The sequence below is a fragment of the Ostrinia furnacalis genome, unplaced genomic scaffold (assembly GCF_004193835.3).
Source record: "Ostrinia furnacalis isolate ACB-3 unplaced genomic scaffold, ASM419383v2 OfSCF3046, whole genome shotgun sequence".
Lineage (NCBI taxonomy): Eukaryota > Metazoa > Arthropoda > Insecta > Lepidoptera > Crambidae > Ostrinia > Ostrinia furnacalis.
Window position 1 is genome coordinate 34,599 of NW_021133285.1, and position 19,089 is coordinate 53,687.

The 19,089-nt window shown below is 44.0% G+C and overlaps 1 protein-coding gene across 1 annotated transcript in view; it reads left to right on the forward strand.

The window, feature by feature from the left end:
* The window catches only part of LRP1 (LDL receptor protein 1), a gene marked incomplete at its 3' end in the record, with an annotated part of 81,702 nt that overhangs the window by 24,322 nt on the left and 38,291 nt on the right, over positions 1–19,089 (forward strand). Inside the window, exons 20-38 of the mRNA XM_028310595.1 lie at positions 317–405; positions 738–824; positions 2,759–2,923; positions 3,346–3,529; positions 3,778–3,868; positions 4,455–4,683; positions 6,314–6,468; positions 6,954–7,044; positions 9,552–9,755; positions 10,251–10,366; positions 11,009–11,096; positions 11,327–11,498; positions 13,297–13,513; positions 14,592–14,745; positions 15,593–15,759; positions 16,688–16,908; positions 17,748–17,863; positions 17,931–18,028; positions 18,622–18,763. Coding sequence (XP_028166396.1) covers positions 317–405; positions 738–824; positions 2,759–2,923; positions 3,346–3,529; positions 3,778–3,868; positions 4,455–4,683; positions 6,314–6,468; positions 6,954–7,044; positions 9,552–9,755; positions 10,251–10,366; positions 11,009–11,096; positions 11,327–11,498; positions 13,297–13,513; positions 14,592–14,745; positions 15,593–15,759; positions 16,688–16,908; positions 17,748–17,863; positions 17,931–18,028; positions 18,622–18,763 — 2,786 coding nt within the window. The remainder of the gene's footprint in view (positions 1–316; positions 406–737; positions 825–2,758; positions 2,924–3,345; positions 3,530–3,777; positions 3,869–4,454; positions 4,684–6,313; positions 6,469–6,953; positions 7,045–9,551; positions 9,756–10,250; positions 10,367–11,008; positions 11,097–11,326; positions 11,499–13,296; positions 13,514–14,591; positions 14,746–15,592; positions 15,760–16,687; positions 16,909–17,747; positions 17,864–17,930; positions 18,029–18,621; positions 18,764–19,089) is intronic.

Here is a 19,089-nt window from a genome sequence, read left to right on the forward strand (position 1 = left end):
TGTATGAGTGGGGAGCAACCCCCGTCCGTCAAAGTCCCCGTCGGTTTGGATATCCGGCTCGAAGGACCAAAGATGTGTAAGAGAGTTTCTAATTATGATGATAAGGGATGGGTTTGCTCCGAAGAGTGTGAAATAAAAACCTGACGTAGAGACACGACTTGATTTGAACACATTAATCCAGACGTTTTATACTCTAGCTAGATTAATTGTACTCTAAATTTTTTCTCCCAACACTCCTCACTGACCGTTTTCATTTAAATTTGAATTATGAATTCGTTATAAGAAAAAACATTTTAAAGTTACTTTTGTTTTTTAGCCGCTGCGTGGACTCATTATACGTATGCGATGGCGACGTAGACTGCCCCGACGGCTCCGACGAAGACGTGGGGCCCAACGGACCCTGCGGTAAGTAAACTTCAATTATAATAATAATTCACCTGATGGTTTCTATTAAAATAAAAATAAAAACTCTAGAACAAGACAACAATCATCTTCTTATCTCACCTAGTTGCGTTTTGGAATAAGTCATTTCGGCTGTGAAATATTTAGCACCTATGATTAGCTCTAGAAATAGAAGGTGATGCAATTCAGCCTATAATAATATTTAAACGTAACTATAACCATAACCGGTGTTTTTTGTATGGAGTTTGACAGACGTTTGTTAAAGTTAAAGTAAGATATTGCAACCCAGCCTGAGAGTTACGTAATAGTTAATGGTATGATGTATTAAATTTTAGCGAACGTGACATGTGACGAGGACCATTTCATGCAATGCGATAAGAACAGGTGTCTGCCAAGAAGCTGGGTTTGCGATGGTACCAAAGGTGAGTCTCAAATTCTTTATTTATTTGTTTAAAACACGGTACATTTCAGTCACTATTTTGTTAGGAGAACAACATGTTTCATCGACATTGCGACATCTGCGAAATTATTCAAAAATTATTAAATTAAAAAAAACAACATAATTAAGAAATAGTAGGTACCAAAGTAGGAACCACATTTAAATGTTGTGAAATAAGGAGAAAATCTTTATTGTGTTGGGAACGTTAAGGTGTTGGTTGTGTGTAAGGTTCTGTAATTACGAGCCTATGTGTTAAAATGTCAATCGTTTTGGTTGAGGAGATGGTACAGTTAGCGTCAAATACGCAACGTAGCCAAAAAGTTAGCAACACGTCTTTGTTACAATAGACGAGTTTCGTGATGTTGAAAACATTAGATTTCACTGAATGGGATTAAAATATAGACCAAAAAACTAAAAAGCCGGTGAAGTAATTTTTTTGAAATCCATAAAGAAATGGCTGATAAATTAATTATTTAAATTACCTCCATATTTTCGCGTGGAACTTAAATATAGGCGGTGCCGTGATGTCAGGCCACCTGTTCAAGTTTCAATCACAATGCTTACTATAGATGACCCACGCTGAACTGTCCCACCAAACTCATTGACAGGGGGGCGCTACCATCGTTCAACTATATGGTTTCCAACATGGCAAAAATCGGAATCAGCGATCCGGTATTGACGGTGGCGCCCCGCTGTCAATGTCATGGATTGGAAAGTTCAGTATTTTGGAACTATACCCCTAACGCATTGTCGAGAATGACACTATAATGTCAGTCTTCTTTTCAACCGACTTCAAAAAAGGAGGAGGTTCTCAATTCGACCCGTATGTTTTTTTTTTCTATGTTTGTTACGCGATAACTCCGCCAATTATGAACCGATTTGAACAAATCTTTTTTCGGCGTATAGGTAATACGTCAAGGGTGGTCCCATTTAAATTTAATAATAAAAAAAACAACCCCCAAGGGTGGAAAATTGGGGATGAACTTTTTTATACGCAATATCTCCGCCGATTATAAACCAATTTGAACGATTATTTTTTTGTTGAATAGGTATTATCAAAAGGGTGGTTTCATGCGAATTTGAAGAAAATATTTCACCCCCAAGGGTGGAAAATTGGGGATGAACTTTTTTATACGCAATATCTCCGCCGATTATGAACCAATTTTTTTTGGTCTCAGTGTACTGCCTACCTTCAGTGGTAACATCAAGGTAATAATTAGTTAACTAAAAAGCAAGAAATAAGTAAAATTTTATATAAAAAAATAAAACTGACTTCAAAAAACCTACACTAAAACGTAGAAAAATAATTGCTAATTACCTACTTATTTATTAGGACGAATTATTAATATTTATGTAGGTATACCATGATTGATACTTCTGGAGTCGGTGCCAAGATTATGAAACATGTAAAGTTTGCCTGCACCGACTCCAAAAGTGTCAATCATGGTATTATTTTTCTACGTTTTAGTATAGGTTTTTTGAAGTCGGTTTTATTTTTTTTATAAAATTTTTTCTATGTCAAAAAAGGTTACACCATTTTACTAAGAAAGAATTTTGAGTGACCCTGGCTGAATTAAATTTAAACTACTAGATTTAAAAAAAAAATGGATCTGTCAACAGCACTGGACCAGGGGTGATTTAGTGTTTGTACTTCAAATGACTGCCGTGACTACTTCGAATCAAAATGGCGTGAATTTTGTTAAGCGCAACTTTAGGGCCCTGTAACTTTTGTATTTGTAGAGATATTTTCATGATTCTTTCACAATTATCATTAGATTAACTTATGATTTCAAGTTTTATTAAAAGAAAAAAATTGGAAACTTGTTCATTGGAATAAGGTTGTTATCAACTTGATGGTCAGTTCGGGTGCTATGAATATTAGACGGCGAGTGTACGGTTGGAGCGTGTGCGTTGCAGACTGCGCGGACGGGTCGGACGAGGCGGAGGCGGCGTGCGCGCGCGCGTCGTGCGGCGCGGCGCAGTGGGCGTGCGCCGGCTCGCGCCGCTGCCTGCCCGCCGCCTGGCGCTGCGACGGCGCTGTCGACTGCGGGCCCAACGACCGCAGCGACGAGGAGAACTGCGGTACGCTAAGCGCTGATCACATCTTGTTTCGTATATAATTACTCATGCTGTTTCTTTTCCATGTAGAATTAAATGGTATTATCATACATCATAAGTTTACTGTAAAGTGTAAAGTCTTATGAGATTTTAAACTTTCGCTTTACATTTCAACAAAAATACAGAAATACAAGTCTCAACATTTGTGACCACGGCTGCAGTATAGCAGCCTAAACGTCAAGCCTACATAAGTACAATATGTAACTCATATAAAAATGTCGCGTCGAGACCCGTGTTTCTCTATTTTAGTGTAAAGTCGTCGAACATAGAAACCTCCACTTTTTAAGACGGTTAAAAAACTATTGAATGAACAACATGGATCAATAAAACAGCGTTACAAGTAGTTACAAGTTTCTCTAACTTCTGCCGATGTTCGGTTGGTACAGAGTCGGCGGACTGCGACAGCAACCTGATGTTCAAGTGCGCGGAGGGCGGCGGCGGCGCGTGCGTGCCGTGGGAGTACTACTGCGACGGCCACGCCGACTGCGCCGACGCCAGCGACGAGCGCGCCTGCGCCTCGCCCGCGCCCGCGCCCGCCTCCGCTGAACCTGCTGCCACCACCGCGCGCAGGTACCGCCCACGTGCACAAGCGTTGACACACAGGGCGCCATCAGAATAGACGTGGCGCGCTTGCTGCACCATGTACTAGTTTTCATGCAACTTTTAGAAGCTCAGCTGCAGCGCTGCAGGTGTAGCGCCACTACGATTTATGTTTGCCACCGTGGCGTTAGTGCATCGCTTGCTCACGCCTCTAATTTGAATCCTTTGTCATTGTATTTATTATTATTATTTTTTCAATTTAATAATCTGCTCCCCAGTGACCGGCACCCGAATCTCTACGACAAGGATAAAGGAGGCCTGTGCGAGGAACACGAGTTCCAGTGCAAGAACACCGAGTGCATTCGCATGGTGAGTCAAAGCATGGCCTAGTAGTAGTTAAAGTTAGGAATCGACGACGTCATTGCTTAATCAACGTCGTTGCAAAATGAGGCATTATTTCACATCAGGTAAGGCTAATTCCACCAAACCAGAACCAGACGCAGGTTAGCGTATAGTTCCAAAATACTGAACTGTACTATCCATGACATTGACAGCGGGGCGCCACCGTCAATACCGGATCGCTAGTTCTGATTTTTGCCATGTTGGAAGCCATATAGTTGAACGATGGTAGTCCCCCCTGTCATTGAGTTTGGTGGGACAGTTCAGCGTGGGTCATCTATACCATCCCTACATTGTTGACTGACATTCCACCAGCTCGCACTAAGCGTTTCGACGACTCTTTTATAATGCGAACAGCTAGGGACTGGAACTCGCTGCCTGCTGCTGTATTTCCTGAACACTATAATCCGGGCGAGAGTGAATAGGCACTTACAGGGCAGATATGTACCATCCTAGACTGCATCTCATTTAACACCGGGTCAAATACCTGCCTTGTCTTGCATAAAAAAAAATATATTTAAACACACCTCTTAACCTGCATGATATTCGGTGTCAGGAGTTCTGGTGCGACTCGCGCGTGGACTGCCTGGACGGCTCCGACGAGGAGGACTGTCCTCGCGGTGCCTCCACGGCCGCGCCCGCGCCCACCAGCCCCGCCCCGCCCGCGCCCGCCTGCGCGCCGCCCGCGCTGGCCTGCGACAACGGCACCCGCTGCGTGCCGCTGGCGCTGCAGTGCGACGGCCGCGCCGACTGCGCCGACGGCGCCGACGAGGCCGACCGCTGCGGTAAGCGCCCCGCCCCCCACCACTCGGGCTTATGTGCGACTTGTAATAATGAATGACTCCTAAACTTTATGACAAATTGCCAAAATAGCTAAGAGACGCCAACTTGAACACATTTCGCAAAGAATTGTTGACCCTTGACACTTTTAATAAGAAAAACATATTATACATTGGCCGATTTTTTTAACTGATACCATAGAATAATAATAAGTACTCTTACGTACAGAAAGTTTTTTTCCCGAAGGTGTTTCAAAAAATGTTTACTCAATGTCGTCAACAATATGGTGTAATTTAACTTGTCTCAGAGTCGAGCACCGTTTCGTTTGATTTATGTCAGTTATCGGTAGTGTGGCAATGTGATAGGGATGACTGTTACAAGAAGCTACTGTCTCGCCACCACACGCGTATTTTTTCTTATTTCCCTAATGATTTTTTTATAACGGGTGAAGAATACGCCGGCTTACGTCACTCACTACTCATTTGTGAATGCAGGAGAGTACGCCGTGTGTGTTTTGTTTCGATGCATACTCGCGAAGATGAACAGGCTTGGTGATAGTGTCGTGATCAGTGATTTAATTTAATGTAATTGATAACTATTCCGAAACTGTTCACCGCTGCATTGGAAGACGCTTTCAAACTCCTGGAATGGAAAGGATTCGGCATAAACATTAATGGCGAGTACATCACTCACCTTCGGTTTGCCGACGATATTGTGGTCATGGCAGAATCGTTGGAAGATCTTGGCACAATGCTCGAAGACCTTAATCGAGTTTCCCAACAGGTAGGCCTGAGGATGAACATGGACAAAACGAAGCTTATGTCGAATGTCCATGTTACGCCCTACCCAGTTTCAGTTGGGAGCTCAATTCTCGAGATTGTCGACAAGTATGTCTACCTCGGACAAACGATTCAGCTAGGTAGGTCCAATTTCGAGAAGGAGGTCAATCGTCGAATCCAACTCGGCTGGGCAGCGTTCGGGAAACTACGCAACATCTTTTCATCCAAATTACCTCAATGCCTGAAGACTAGAGTGTATAACCAATGTGTGTTACCAGTGATAACTTATGGCTCGGAAACGTGGCCTCTCACTATAGGCCTTATACAGAAGCTCAAAGTTGCACAGCGTGCTATGGAGAGGGCTATGCTTGGTGTTTCTTTGCGAGATCGAATCAGAAATGAGGAGATCCGTAAACGAACCAAAGTCGCTGACATAGCCCGACGTATTAGCAAGCTGAAGTGGCAATGGGCAGGGCACATAGTACGCAGAACTGACGGCCGATGGGGCAGAAAGGTTCTGGAATGGAGGCCGCGTACCGGAAAACGCAGCGTGGGACGTCCACCTACAAGGTGGACCGACGACATCGTAAAGGTAGCAGGGAAGCGCTGGACGCAGGCCGCTACCAATCGATCAACATGGAAAGCATTGGGGGAGGCCTATGTTCAGCAGTGGACGTCCTGTGGCTGAAATGATGATGATGATGATGATAACTATTCTCAATATTTGCATGCTATGACTTGTGGCTGAACAGGCACTGACACTTTGAAACATGAAAATATGCCTAAAGACCTATTGTTACCTTGTTTTATGCAAATAAATATATTATTTATTAATTTATACCCTCTGTGTCCGCAGGCGAGCCGATGTGCGAGCTAGCGGCGTGCTCGCACGAGTGCCACGCGGCGCCGGGCGGGCCGGTGTGCGCCTGCCCCGAGCCGCTGCGGCTGCAGCCCGACCAGCTGTCCTGCGCGCCCGCGCACGCCTGCTCCGACTGGGGCGTCTGCAGCCAGGTCAGACGTTCAAATTTAAATTCAAATTCATTTATTCATTGCATCATGTAGTACATTGGATGTTAAATTGTAGTGTCTTAGATCTAAACATGTACCCTGCTGGGCAAACGTTAAACGTTAAAGTTAATATACCTAGCGGAATAGACCAACAAAGGACTGAGCGAGCGAGATGTCACCAGCAACAACACTGGTAAAATGAGATGCGTGATGCGACGTGACAAAACCATATGACACGCTGAAAATTTGAGCTTTGAGATTTTTGCAAATTTTACTGAAATCGTGGTGACTGCTTTAGTGATAGATTTTTTGTACAAAACGGTGAAATAATGACATCAGTGACATCCTAAAATGGTTTTCGTTTGACAGTTGGTGGTTGTTGCTCTATTCCTAAGTAATATTAACTTTATGGTTAAAATAACCTTTTGAGATATTGAAACATGTTATTTCTGGGAAATATTACTTTATTAACCGGTATTTATGCGCAGACGTGCCAGCCGCAGAAGAACGGCCGCCACAAATGCACCTGCTACGAGGGCTACCGACTGGCAGACGATGGATTCACATGCAAAAGCACAGGTATTTATGTACCTACATTATTTTTTGTTTGTGGGCTTTGCGCATGCTTCGTTACAAGACAAATATTGTTGTAAATTATTATAATCTCATGTAAGTGAACTACCCTGTTCTTATGAGAATAAAGATTCTTTAAACCGAAGTTATTGCCTTCGATCCCAATTCTGCCTCGTTTTGTGTACGGGTGGAGTGTATGATGTAATTAATAGTATCAGGCGTTACTTTGCGGAAATCCGTAATTAGATATTAAAAAGATAAAATTACTTAACATTTCCGCTTAGGGACCGGTACAAATACTCAATCACACTACTCGCGCCCACCAACTATTTTATATGTAGTACAAGCAAATGCATGTATGATGTACGTACAGTCGTGGTCAACTAATTAGGGACGTTATATGACTAAAACACAAGACCGTCTCTCCAGTCCGAAAAAAAAATCTTCACGAGGCTTTGTAGCTTGTGCCTAGTAATAACAAGTAATTTGGCTAGTATTCTAAATATTTAAAGGCCAGAAAAGAAACTAGCTAGTTGCGATCAATATTTTTAAAATAAATAAATCATTGCCACCTACACATTTATTGACCTAGGGATGGACAACTAATTAGGGACACGTAACACTTTCACTGTAAATGTAAATAAATTGGAAATTGTTTAAGTGTTTATTACATAAAAAGTTTTCATTAATAAATATAGAATACAAAACAAAATCATCAAACGTATTTTTATAACCAATATGGTTGGTTTTGTTGGTTATAACCATTTGACATCGGCGGGACATGGATGCAATCAAATCATTACAGGTTTCTAAAGAAATATTATTCCAAACACCATGAAATGCCACGAAAAGCAGATTTTTAGTGCCAGTTCGTTGAGCTGCAACTTTTTCCTTCGTTTCATACCATAAGCTCTATAGGGCTTAAGTTTGAGTTGTTTTCGGGCCAATCTAGTACCGTCACTGACTGTTGCGCTAGGAACGATTAAACAGAGTACGCGGTATGTTTTGGGTCGTTATCGTGTTGAAATGTTCATGAGACTGGTAAGACTTCTTCAGCATACGATAGCATCGTTTTCTAAGTATCAATCATGGTATACCTACATAAATATTAATAATTCGTCCTAATAAATTAGTAGGTAATTAGTAATTATTTTTCTACGTTTTAGTGTAGGTTTTTTGGAGTCGGTTTTATTTTTTTTTATAAAATTTTACTTATTCCTTAATTAGCGTTAATACAAATGACTGATTTGTGTTGTCATGAGGAAAATGTACCTAATGACAAACTCTTAATTTTATGTTTGGAGACAAATTTTTGTTAATGCTTGATTAACCCCCATAGTTTCAAAGTGGATACAATTTCATTTTACGCAATCTAATAACGCAGGCCAATATTTTAATTCGTAAGAAACAGATCTTGAAAATAATTTTTATAAAAAAAAAAAAACCGACTCCAAAAAACTAACACTAAAAAGTAGAAAAATAATTACCTACTAATTACTTATTTATTAGGACGAATTAATATTTATGTTATACCATGATTGATACTTCTGGAGTCGGTGCCAAGATTATGAAACGTGTGAAGTTTGCCTGCACCGACTCCAAAAGTATCAATCATGGTATAACATAAATATTAATTCGTCCTAATAAATAAGTAATTAGTAGGTAATTATTTTTCTACTTTTTAGTGTTAGTTTTTTGGAGTCGGTTTTATTTTTTTTTATAAAAATTAACTTATTTGTGTTCCATCTTCAGTAGTGGAACTTTTCGAGGAACTCTTCCTACAAGCTTTGCCTCCACCAGTCGCCTTCTGACGGTCCTCGCAGATACTCCAGATGTCGGTTCTGGTCCAAAAATCTCGCTCTTGATCAGAACGAAACCCTTAAAGGGGTCTCTCTTTGCGAGAGTGACCATTCTGCGATCATCTTGTGGGGTTGTTTTTATTGGCCTCTTCCTTCTAGGCATACTTTCTGTGGTTTCATGATTTTGAAATAAGCCACTGCATCGTAGATTCATGTTTTTGGAACATTTCAGATGATCTGCAATTTACCGGTATGGCCATCCACACTGATAAAGATTGATTATAACTTAGCGCATTGTTGCTTTTCTTTCAGCCCATTACCTTTAAAAATTTGATGAGTTTTTAACTCGCAAGATAAGAATATCGCTTTTCAAATTGACGCCGAAATTACAAATAAACAGAATAAAAGTTATTACTTTTTATTTTTTTTAATTTAGAAGGAAAAACTTAAGCGTCCCTATTTAGGTGGCCAGACTGTCCGTACCATAATTACCGATTCATGTGATTTGATTAAGATTTTTTATTAAGTTAGTAAGTTTTTTTTGTTGTTTTTGTATTCTGTTAAATAGTGTACTTGATAGTCAATATGTTTACAAAGTAACAGCCAGTAATATCGAATGAAGCTCACAATAATAGGATAGAAACACTTAGTATTGCTTAGTATTCTATCTGTCCCTAATTAGTTGACCACGACTGTATGTGCCCCTTTCCTCAGTGAACGCGACGCCGCTGCTGGTGTTCAGCAACCGGCACGAGGTGCGCGCGGTGGAGCTGGCGTCGCTGACGTCGCGCGCGCTGCTGTCGGCGCTGAAGAACACGGTCGCGCTGGACTGGCTGGGCCGCCCGGCCGCGCCGCCGCGCCTCTTCTGGACCGACGTCGTCGACGACAAGATCTACTCCGGCACGCTGCACGGCACCTGTGAGTCACATGGAAATCTTGCTCTGATTGGCAAACTCATATTTCAAGTTTACGTAATAAAGTCTGGTCGCCGAGCACGTAGAATTCAATCCAATGACCCCAAGCTATGTATCCTTATCGCTCGCGAGTAATTATATTGCTGTCGCGACTGTGCGACAGGCGACAGCAGTGAGTCTACGTACTCGGCAACCGGACTATAGACATGTTAACTCCACCAATCAATTGACGTTCTTTTTAAAACTGTCAAAACAAGACTCACCCATAGATTTTGTATGGAAATACAAGTAAGTGACGTTATTATTTAGTCAACTCAAACTACTTTTTTCAATTACAACAATACAATCAAAAATCTTAATTAACAGATAATTTAAAATTAATTATTATAATATTATGTTTTTAAGACCAAAATGAAGTATCTTTTTGAAGAAGTTGTGATTTCAATTATTGGGATGGGTAATCGTGTCAAATAGTCTATTACGAGGTTTTCTTTCACAGCTCTGAGCGGAATCGAAGTGGTGGTGGAGCAAGGACTATGGACGGTGGAGGGCATCGCGGTGGACTGGGTCGCCGAGAACCTCTACTGGGTGGAGAGCGGCCTGCACCAGATCGAGGTACATAGAGCGAGCTGAGGGTGGTTGTTTAATCGTCGTCGTTTCAGCCAAATGACGTCCACTGCTGGACAAAGGCCTCCCCCAAGGTTTTCCATAATGAACGGTCCTGCGCTGCCCGCATCCAGGCTCTTCCCGCGACCTTTACCAGATCGTCGGTCCACCTAGTAGGAGGCTTGCCCACGCTAGTAAAATTAATACGCTGGTTGTTTAATAAAAAATAAATCTGTCTAAACGTCATATTATCAACAATGTGAAACTAAAATAACTTAAAAAAAAAAAACCGACTTCAAATGCGTGAACACAAATAATACCTATTCAACAAAAAAATAATCGTTCAAATTGGTTCATAATCGGCGGAGATATTGCGTATAAAAAAGTTCATCCCCAATTTTCCACCCTTGGGGGTTGTTTTTTTTATTATTAAATTTAAATGAGACCACCCTTATTACCTATACGCCGAAAAAAGATCGGTTCATAATTGGCGGAGTTATCGCGTAACAAACATAGAAAAAAAAACATACGGGTCGAATTGAGAACCTCCTCCTTTTTCTAAAACTATATTTCATTAACAAACCATTGTTGGGCATTTGATTCAGTGGTAGGCCTAGTTTGTCGATTGTTGGTCACTGAGTGTTGTGGCAGGTGGCGCGGCTGGACGGGCGCTGGCGGCGCACGCTGCTCTCTGGAGACATGGACAGCCCGCGCGCTATCGCCGTGGACCCGAGGGTCGGTAAGTATACAAGCTTAGCGTTTTGCGTTCGCAGTGTTCCTAATATTTTAAGGCTGAGTTGCACGACCTAACTTTGACCGTAACTGTAACGATAACCGGTGCTTTTTGTATGGAATTTGACAGATTCTTGACGTTTGTCAAAGTTAAAGTAAGATGGTGCAACCCAGCCCAACAATGCCACATCTCATGGAAGTGGATAATGTTACCGCGAGCTTTGTGCGCGTGCGCAGGCTACCTGTTCTGGAGCGACTGGGACGCGGCGGCGGCGCGCATCGAGCGCGCGAGCCTGGCGGGCCGCGGCCGCCGCGTGCTGGTGCGCGTGGGCCCGCTGGGCGGCGGCGCCTGGCCCAACGGCATCGCGCTCGACCACCTGGCGCACCGCCTCTACTGGATCGACGCCAGGCAAGTGTAACAGGCGGCGCGTGCTGGTCGCGTGGGCCCGCTGGGCGGCGGCGCCTGGCCCAACGGCATCGCGCTCGACCACCTGGCGCACCGCCTCTACTGGATCGACGCCAGGCAAGTGTAACAGTACTTGACACTTGGGCACATGGAAAAGATCACAGATGAAACTCAAAGAAACAAACCTGATGCGGTATATCTGCCACATCATGCGGTGATTAGGGAGGATAAGAGCACTACCAAGTTGAGGGTGGTTTTTGATGCATCGTGCAAGGGAACGAACGGCTTTTCCTTGAACGATACCTTAATGGTAGGACCCACACTGCAAGCAGATTTACGACACATTATCATGAAGTGGCGCGTTCATCCTATATGCCTGTCTGCTGATGTTATTAAAATGTTCAGACAGGTAAGAGTTTCTGAAGAACACGTCGATTTTCAACGAATTGTGTGGAGAGAAAGACCGGAAGAAGAGATTGAAGATTATCGCATTTTGGTTGTGTCGTTTGGTACCGGTTGTGCACCTTACTTAGCGGTCAAAACAATGCAAAGAATTGCTTGTGATGAAGGTCATAAATATCCATTGGCCGCTGAGAGGATAAAATCAGATGTGTACATCGATGATGTCATGACAGGGTGTCAATCGGAAGCCGAAGCAATCGAGGTCTACAAGCAGTTAAACCAACTCCTAGCAGAAGGTGGTTTCAGATTGCAGAAATGGACAAGCAATTCTGACAAACTCTTAGAAGTTTTTAAAGAAGATGCAGGAAGAGATGTAGAGATAAAGCAAGATCAAGTAACGAAAGTTTTAGGACTTACCTGGAACAGAACTACTGATGAATTTGATTACTCGGTGAAGCTGCCTCCGCGCGCCGCCACGTCCGCACCTGAAACAAAAAGAAAAATTATTTCCGAGATTTCACGTCTGTTTGACCCACTAGGTTGGATTGCACCATGCATAATTACCTCAAAGGTTTTCATTCAACGACTGTGGATCCGCGTGGGCCCGCTGGGCGGCGGCGCCTGGCCCAACGGCATCGCGCTCGACCACCTGGCGCACCGCCTCTACTGGATCGACGCCAGGCAAGTGTAACAGGCGGCGCGTGCTGGTCGCGTGGGCCCGCTGGGCGGCGGCGCCTGGCCCAACGGCATCGCGCTCGACCACCTGGCGCACCGCCTCTACTGGATCGACGCCAGGCAAGTGTAACAGGCGGCGCGTGCTGGTCGCGTGGGCCCGCTGGGCGGCGGCGCCTGGCCCAACGGCATCGCGCTCGACCACCTGGCGCACCGCCTCTACTGGATCGACGCCAGGCAAGTGTAACAGAATGGACAGGCGCGCGATTTTATGTGAACAATCTTACGCCCGTATTTACAAACATTACTATGATGAGTGCAGGTGGACGCACAGGGTGACACACGAACCGATCACAGAGCATCTTTCAACGCTGTGCGTTCGATTTGCTGCTTTACTTTTAAGCAAGCAAGCATCGTTTGTAAATATGAACGTTAGTTTTGCAGGCCAATCGAATACAGCACTTAGCCTCTTGATTGGGCCATTGTGCGCGATATGTGGTTTATCTTCCTACTCCAACTACCCCCCTAGAAAGCCTATCTAGGCCGTTACAGGCCTTGTGCTGCGACGCTGGTAATTGGAGAATTTGAGCCCGTTGTTCTGCTAAGCTTCTGCACTCTATGAGCACGTGCTGCGGTGTTTCTTCTGCCTCCATGCGTTGACACTTGAAGTTTTTCACTTACCTTAAATGATATTCTTCGACGCTAATGCGGTTCGTCGGGCTTGCAGGTCGGACGCCATCCACACGACGACGTACGACGGCACGGGCTACCAGGAGGTGCTGCGCGGGCACGCGGCGCTGTCGCACCCGTTCGCGGTCACGCTGTTCGAGTCGCACGTGTACTGGACGGACTGGCGCTCCAACAGCGTCGCGCGCGCCGACAAGTGGCGCGGCGGGCACGTGGCCGTCGTGCAGCGCACGCTCACGCAGCCCTTCGACCTCAAGGTGAGCGCGCTTCCTTTCCTCTCCTCCCCCCGCCTAGGGATGAAACGATACCATTGATTATCGATACTCTTATTCAATACAGTATCGGTCGTCAAGTATCGATACTTACTCGGTATATCAATTGAAAGTATCGATACTTACTCGTAACGAATAGTTTAAAAAAATTTGTGTTAAAACAGCATCAAGAGTAGTGGTATTCTTTATTAATAAGTACAAAATTTTAATAATTTATGAAAAAAGTCTGTATTTGTAATGTTTTCCAAAAATATTATTTTTTCAAATGTTAGCCTGTTAGGCGATTTATGGAAGCAGTTTTCTTGATGAAAATGAAATAGAATAATAATTATTGGTTTCAAAGCTAGATTCTATGTCTATGTGGCATACTGATTATGAGTATATTTGACCGATACCAGGCCTGTTCATCTCCGCAAATTTACATCGAAAACAAAACACGCACGATGGCCCACCTACAGGATACTATTCGACAAGGCATCACATACGAGCGAACATTGACTGACGCACGCGTATTCTTATGTATGATGGAAGAAAATAAAGAAAATGGTGTACTAATTAATACTGTGCAGTATTTAGCTGCCTAAATAATAATAAAAACACAGAATGTACTTTTTTAAGTTGCCTCAAGACACTGAGAGGTAAATAAGTAGTTAATATTATTCATGATAATTCATGCTAAATCATGTATTTTCTCCGCCATTTTCCGCTGTTTGGCACCTCACGTCACATCATTTTACCGAAGTCAGCCCTATAGCTTCGGCGCAGTGCCGATCACTGACGTTTGTCAACAAAATGGTGCTTGACTCTTGAGACAGGCTAAATTACACCATATTGTTAGTGACATTGAGCATACATTTTTTTAAATACCTTCGCGAAGTAAAACTTCTGTACGTAGTACCTACTTATTATTATTCTGTGCCGATACTTAAATTCAAAGCATCGATACTATAAAGTACTTGGTTTCGGAGAAAAGTATCGAGTGTGTACTTGTATTTACCCGTATCGTGTCATCCCTACCCGTCCTCCCGCCCGCTCACGCGAGTGTAACGTCACTTTCCCGCAGGTGATCCACCCGAGCCGCCAGCCGCCGGCGGCGAGCAACCCGTGCGCGGGCAACGGCAACTGCTCGCACCTGTGCCTCATCGACGCGCCGGCCGCGCGCGTCTGCGCCTGCCCGCACCTCATGCGCCTCGCGCCAGACAACGTCACCTGCGAAGGTCAGCCTTCTTATCTCTTTAGCCTCTCGCGTATTGTCTCGGAGTCACTAACGTTTTTTTTTTGTAAATACATACTTTGATTTTAGCTGATTATGTACTCATTATGTCCAAGCTAAAACAGTGTGAGTCACGTTAAAGTGTACATATGAAAATATCAAACAACCAAAAAATAAACACGAATTTAAAAGCAGACTTTTTTCAAAAAGTATATTTTTTTAATATTTGTTAGCATTTTCTGGGTATTTTATGTATTTTTTTAGTATCGCCTATTATTTAGCATTATTACTGTTTTTATTTTATCAGGATATACCTCTCACTTTAAGAGTTATTACGTTTTCTTTACGAGAAGTAATTGGAAGAAAAAAAATTCTATAAAAAATTAAGAAAAAATCTCAAAAAAAATTTGACCTCTTTTGTCGATAAAAATAGGTCTAGTTTCACCTATTTTCATATTATGTGCACTTTATCGTGACTCACACTGTATACCTAGCGGAATAGAGCAACAAAGGATGGAGCGATCGAGATGTCACTAGCAGCAACATTGTGTGATAAGAGATACGCGATGTGACGTAACAGAACCGTTTTTTGCAATTATTTGACAGTTTGTTGGCACTCATTGGCATGCAGAAAATTTTACCCTGAGATTTTTTCAGATTTTAAGTGAGTGAAATCGTGGATGTTTATGAAAAATGTGGTCAAAAAACGTGATGACTAGTTCAGGGATTGTACAATACAGATATGTTGCTCTAGTCCGAAGGAATATGAACTTTATGGCCCAAACCGAGAATTATTGCTATCAAAATGATTTATGACTATTTTTAGAAACACGTTTGTTTAACCCACACAGTTCACGAGAAGGTGATCCTGATCGCGCGGCGCGAGGAGATCCGCGGCGTGGACTGGGACGAGCCGGCGCTGGCGCTGGCGCCCGCCATCACGGCGCCGCACCTGCGCGCGCCCGCGCACCTCGCCACGCTGGCCGCCGACGGCGCCGTGTTGTGGGCCGACACCGAGGTAACTGATCCGCGGCGTGGACTGGGACGAGCCGGCGCTGGCGCTGGCGCCCGCCATCACGGCGCCGCACCTGCGCGCGCCCGCGCACCTCGCCACGCTGGCCGCCGACGGCGCCGTGTTGTGGGCCGACACCGAGGTAACGGGGGGCACAGGTGGTATCTCGGATCCGAACTGCTACCCAAAAGGGACTTTTGATAAATTACGACACACGAATTTCATGATTTTGGACTCCCATCTTCCGTCCTTGTCACAGCTGATCACGTTTGTGAGATCCCCGCTCTCTAGTATGACGTCACAATTTTTTCAATTTTTATGTCTAGAATTAAATATTGAATTGTATTAAATTTTTTAATGAAATTAACATCAAATCAAACATTTAAAAACAACAAAAAAATAACGATGTTAATTAAAGATTAAAGTAAACATCATGAATCCATAGATTTTGATACTTAGGTTGTAAAGACTAGTCTTTGGTGGGCGGAATGTTAAGTCTATTAAATAACATAAATAAATAAATAAAGTACATAATTAAATTCATAGATATAATATACAATAATAATAAACATAATGTTTGTAATAGAAAATAATTTTACAAATTGTACGTACACCACATTAGTTAAGTTCAAAAGGTTACCAATAGATGGCGCTGTGCTTCTTTAGATCGCGCAAGCGTTGTGTTTTTTCCGAACTACTTATACCTTTCTTACAAACATTAAATCGCCTCCGTTCTGAGATTGGAGTTTTATTTAAATTTCAACTCAAGGATTTTGGGATCCTGTACCGATATCGTACATAGGTTGAAATTGAAATGTGACGTCACGAAAATTCACGAAATATATCATCCCTCCCTCCCCTTTAAAGTGTTATGTAATCACGAATTAGCCCAAAGAGGAAAGCGATCAAAGCCAGATATCGCTGGGTGTTGCAGACGGGCGAGATCAAGCGCGCCAACATCCGCGGCGGCGCGGCGGCCACGCTGGTGGAGGGCGCGGGCGACGGCGGCGCGGGCGTGGCGCTGGCCGTGTGCGCGCGCCTGCTGTACTACGCCGCGCCCGGCGCGCTGCTCGCCGCCGACGCGATGGGCCGCCGCGCCGCGCGCCTGCTCACGCTGCGGGGGAACGTCACCGCGCTCGCCTGCGACCCGATCAGGTCAGTGCCCTACGAAAGATTACCATTCTCATAAAAAGAAAAAATAAACTTAAAGGCACGGGGTCTCTATCAGAAGGAACTCTAGGGGTGGAATCTCCATTGGCGTGGGTTAGCGAGCAAGGAGATAATATGTTAGATGGTTGACAATCACTTTCCCTACAATTTAACGTTCCACCAAACTCAATACGCTTTCAAAGATAACCTCGTAGCCGCTTGCTCACACTTGACATGACACAACTGATTGACAGTTACCTTTTCTGCGCATCAGTCGGGTGTTACGTTTAGGAATCACAAACCTTCCGCTCTACAGATTTATAGAGATAACATAATATTAAGATTGGTACTATTAATCATCAATAATAATTTGCAGCATCTGTGTCCGGCGCCGACAAACTCATATATTTTTGCAAATATGTAGGCTTTTAAAAAGCACTTTTACACGTCCCAGTATTAACCCTACCACTGCTTCGGGAATAAATGGGCCAGTGCTGAGAAGAAGCAGCGCAAGAAACTCAGGTCTTCTTCTAGTTAATTCTATTATGTGAAGGGCGTGAAAAGCTGTTTTGCTGAAAATACACTTTCAGAAAGCGTCCTCGCACTCGCTATGTATTATCTGAAAGTGGAGTGGGTATTTGCATGTGATAGTATAAGACGTTTGACATTGATGTGCATAGAGAAAAAGTAGCCTCGATGCTGAATAGTTTTCAGGAGCGCTCAAATGACATTCTGCGGGCTACGGTTGATCGAAAAGACTGCCAAAATCATATTAATGTTAAAAAGCTAACTTTTTGTAATTTACCCACAGTATTTTTGTTTTAAATAAAAATAACACTCGACAGGGGCCAGCTGTACTGGGCGATAGGTGCGGGTGCCAGCGAACGGATTGAAACGGCGGACGGCGCGGGCGGCAACCAGCGTGAACTACTACGCTCACCGCACGTGGCCGGCGTCTCCGGTGCGTACCACCACAGCTTGTTGTTGGCAAGTCGAGGAGAGCCCTTCTAACCCGCCTTGTGTCGCAGGCCTGGCCGTGGACGCGGACGGGAACCGCCTGTACTGGATCAACACCGGCACCGCCACCATCCAGTACCTCGACCTTGACCACATGAACGTGACCACGGTGAGCACCACAATTGTTAGTGATCGGGCATTAAGCAATGAAATTGATTCAATGAAAAAACTTATTAGAATAATATTTAACATAAAAAATACCGATAGCTGTAAACCATATTTTGCCAAACACAATATACTCACCCTACCTAGCATATACATATTAGAGACGTGTAAATTTGTCAAAAAATACCCAGAATTTTACAAAAAACGAGGAGACATCGACAGTACGTACAATTTACGACATCGACAAAAACTAACAACACCTCCATCGCGCCTTGAACTGTACTCATCGGGTCCACTTTCCATGTCAATCAAAATTTTTAATAAACTTCCAGTTTCGATAAAAAATACACCCAAAGAATCAACATTCGTAAAAACACTTAATTTCTAAACACTTTATGCTTTAAGTGAGTATCTCAATGATAAATTATTAGGCTCTAACTTCTGATACATTCTTTGCTTGATCAAGAGTGGTCCTCCTCTCTCCTAATTACAGGGCCCATAATGTTCTAATTTTAAGTACATAATGGATGCAATAAAGTATTGAGTATTGAAATTGACCGGTGACGAGTAGCGAGTGACCCCGCACTATGTTTACAGCTGGCGCTGGAGTGGGGCTCGCGGCCGGCGGCGCTGGCGCTGGCGGGCGCGCGGCTGCTGTGGGCGGACGCGGCCGGCGGCGCGCTGCGCTCGTGCCGCGCGCCCGACTGCGCCGACTCGCGCCCGTTGCTCCAGCACGCAGGTAACGCCGCCAGGACTAAACTAGTAATGACGTCTCGTGACTATGACCAAGACGCCAGTGTAGAAACTAGCGCCACAGTGGAGTCTCTAGACGCGGCCCGCAGCATTCTCTGCGTTCTGGCGCTCTGCCCGCTCGACTAAGCGCTAAATATCGAGTCATTTAATAGCTAAACGTCCCAGCTACCACGCGTTCCAGCTCATCATCATCATCATTTCAGCCATAGAACGTCCACGAACTTAGACCTCTTCAATGATTTCCATAGTGACCGGTTGGTAGTAGCCTGCATTCAGCGCCTTCTTGTTACCTTTATGAGGTCATCGGTCCAG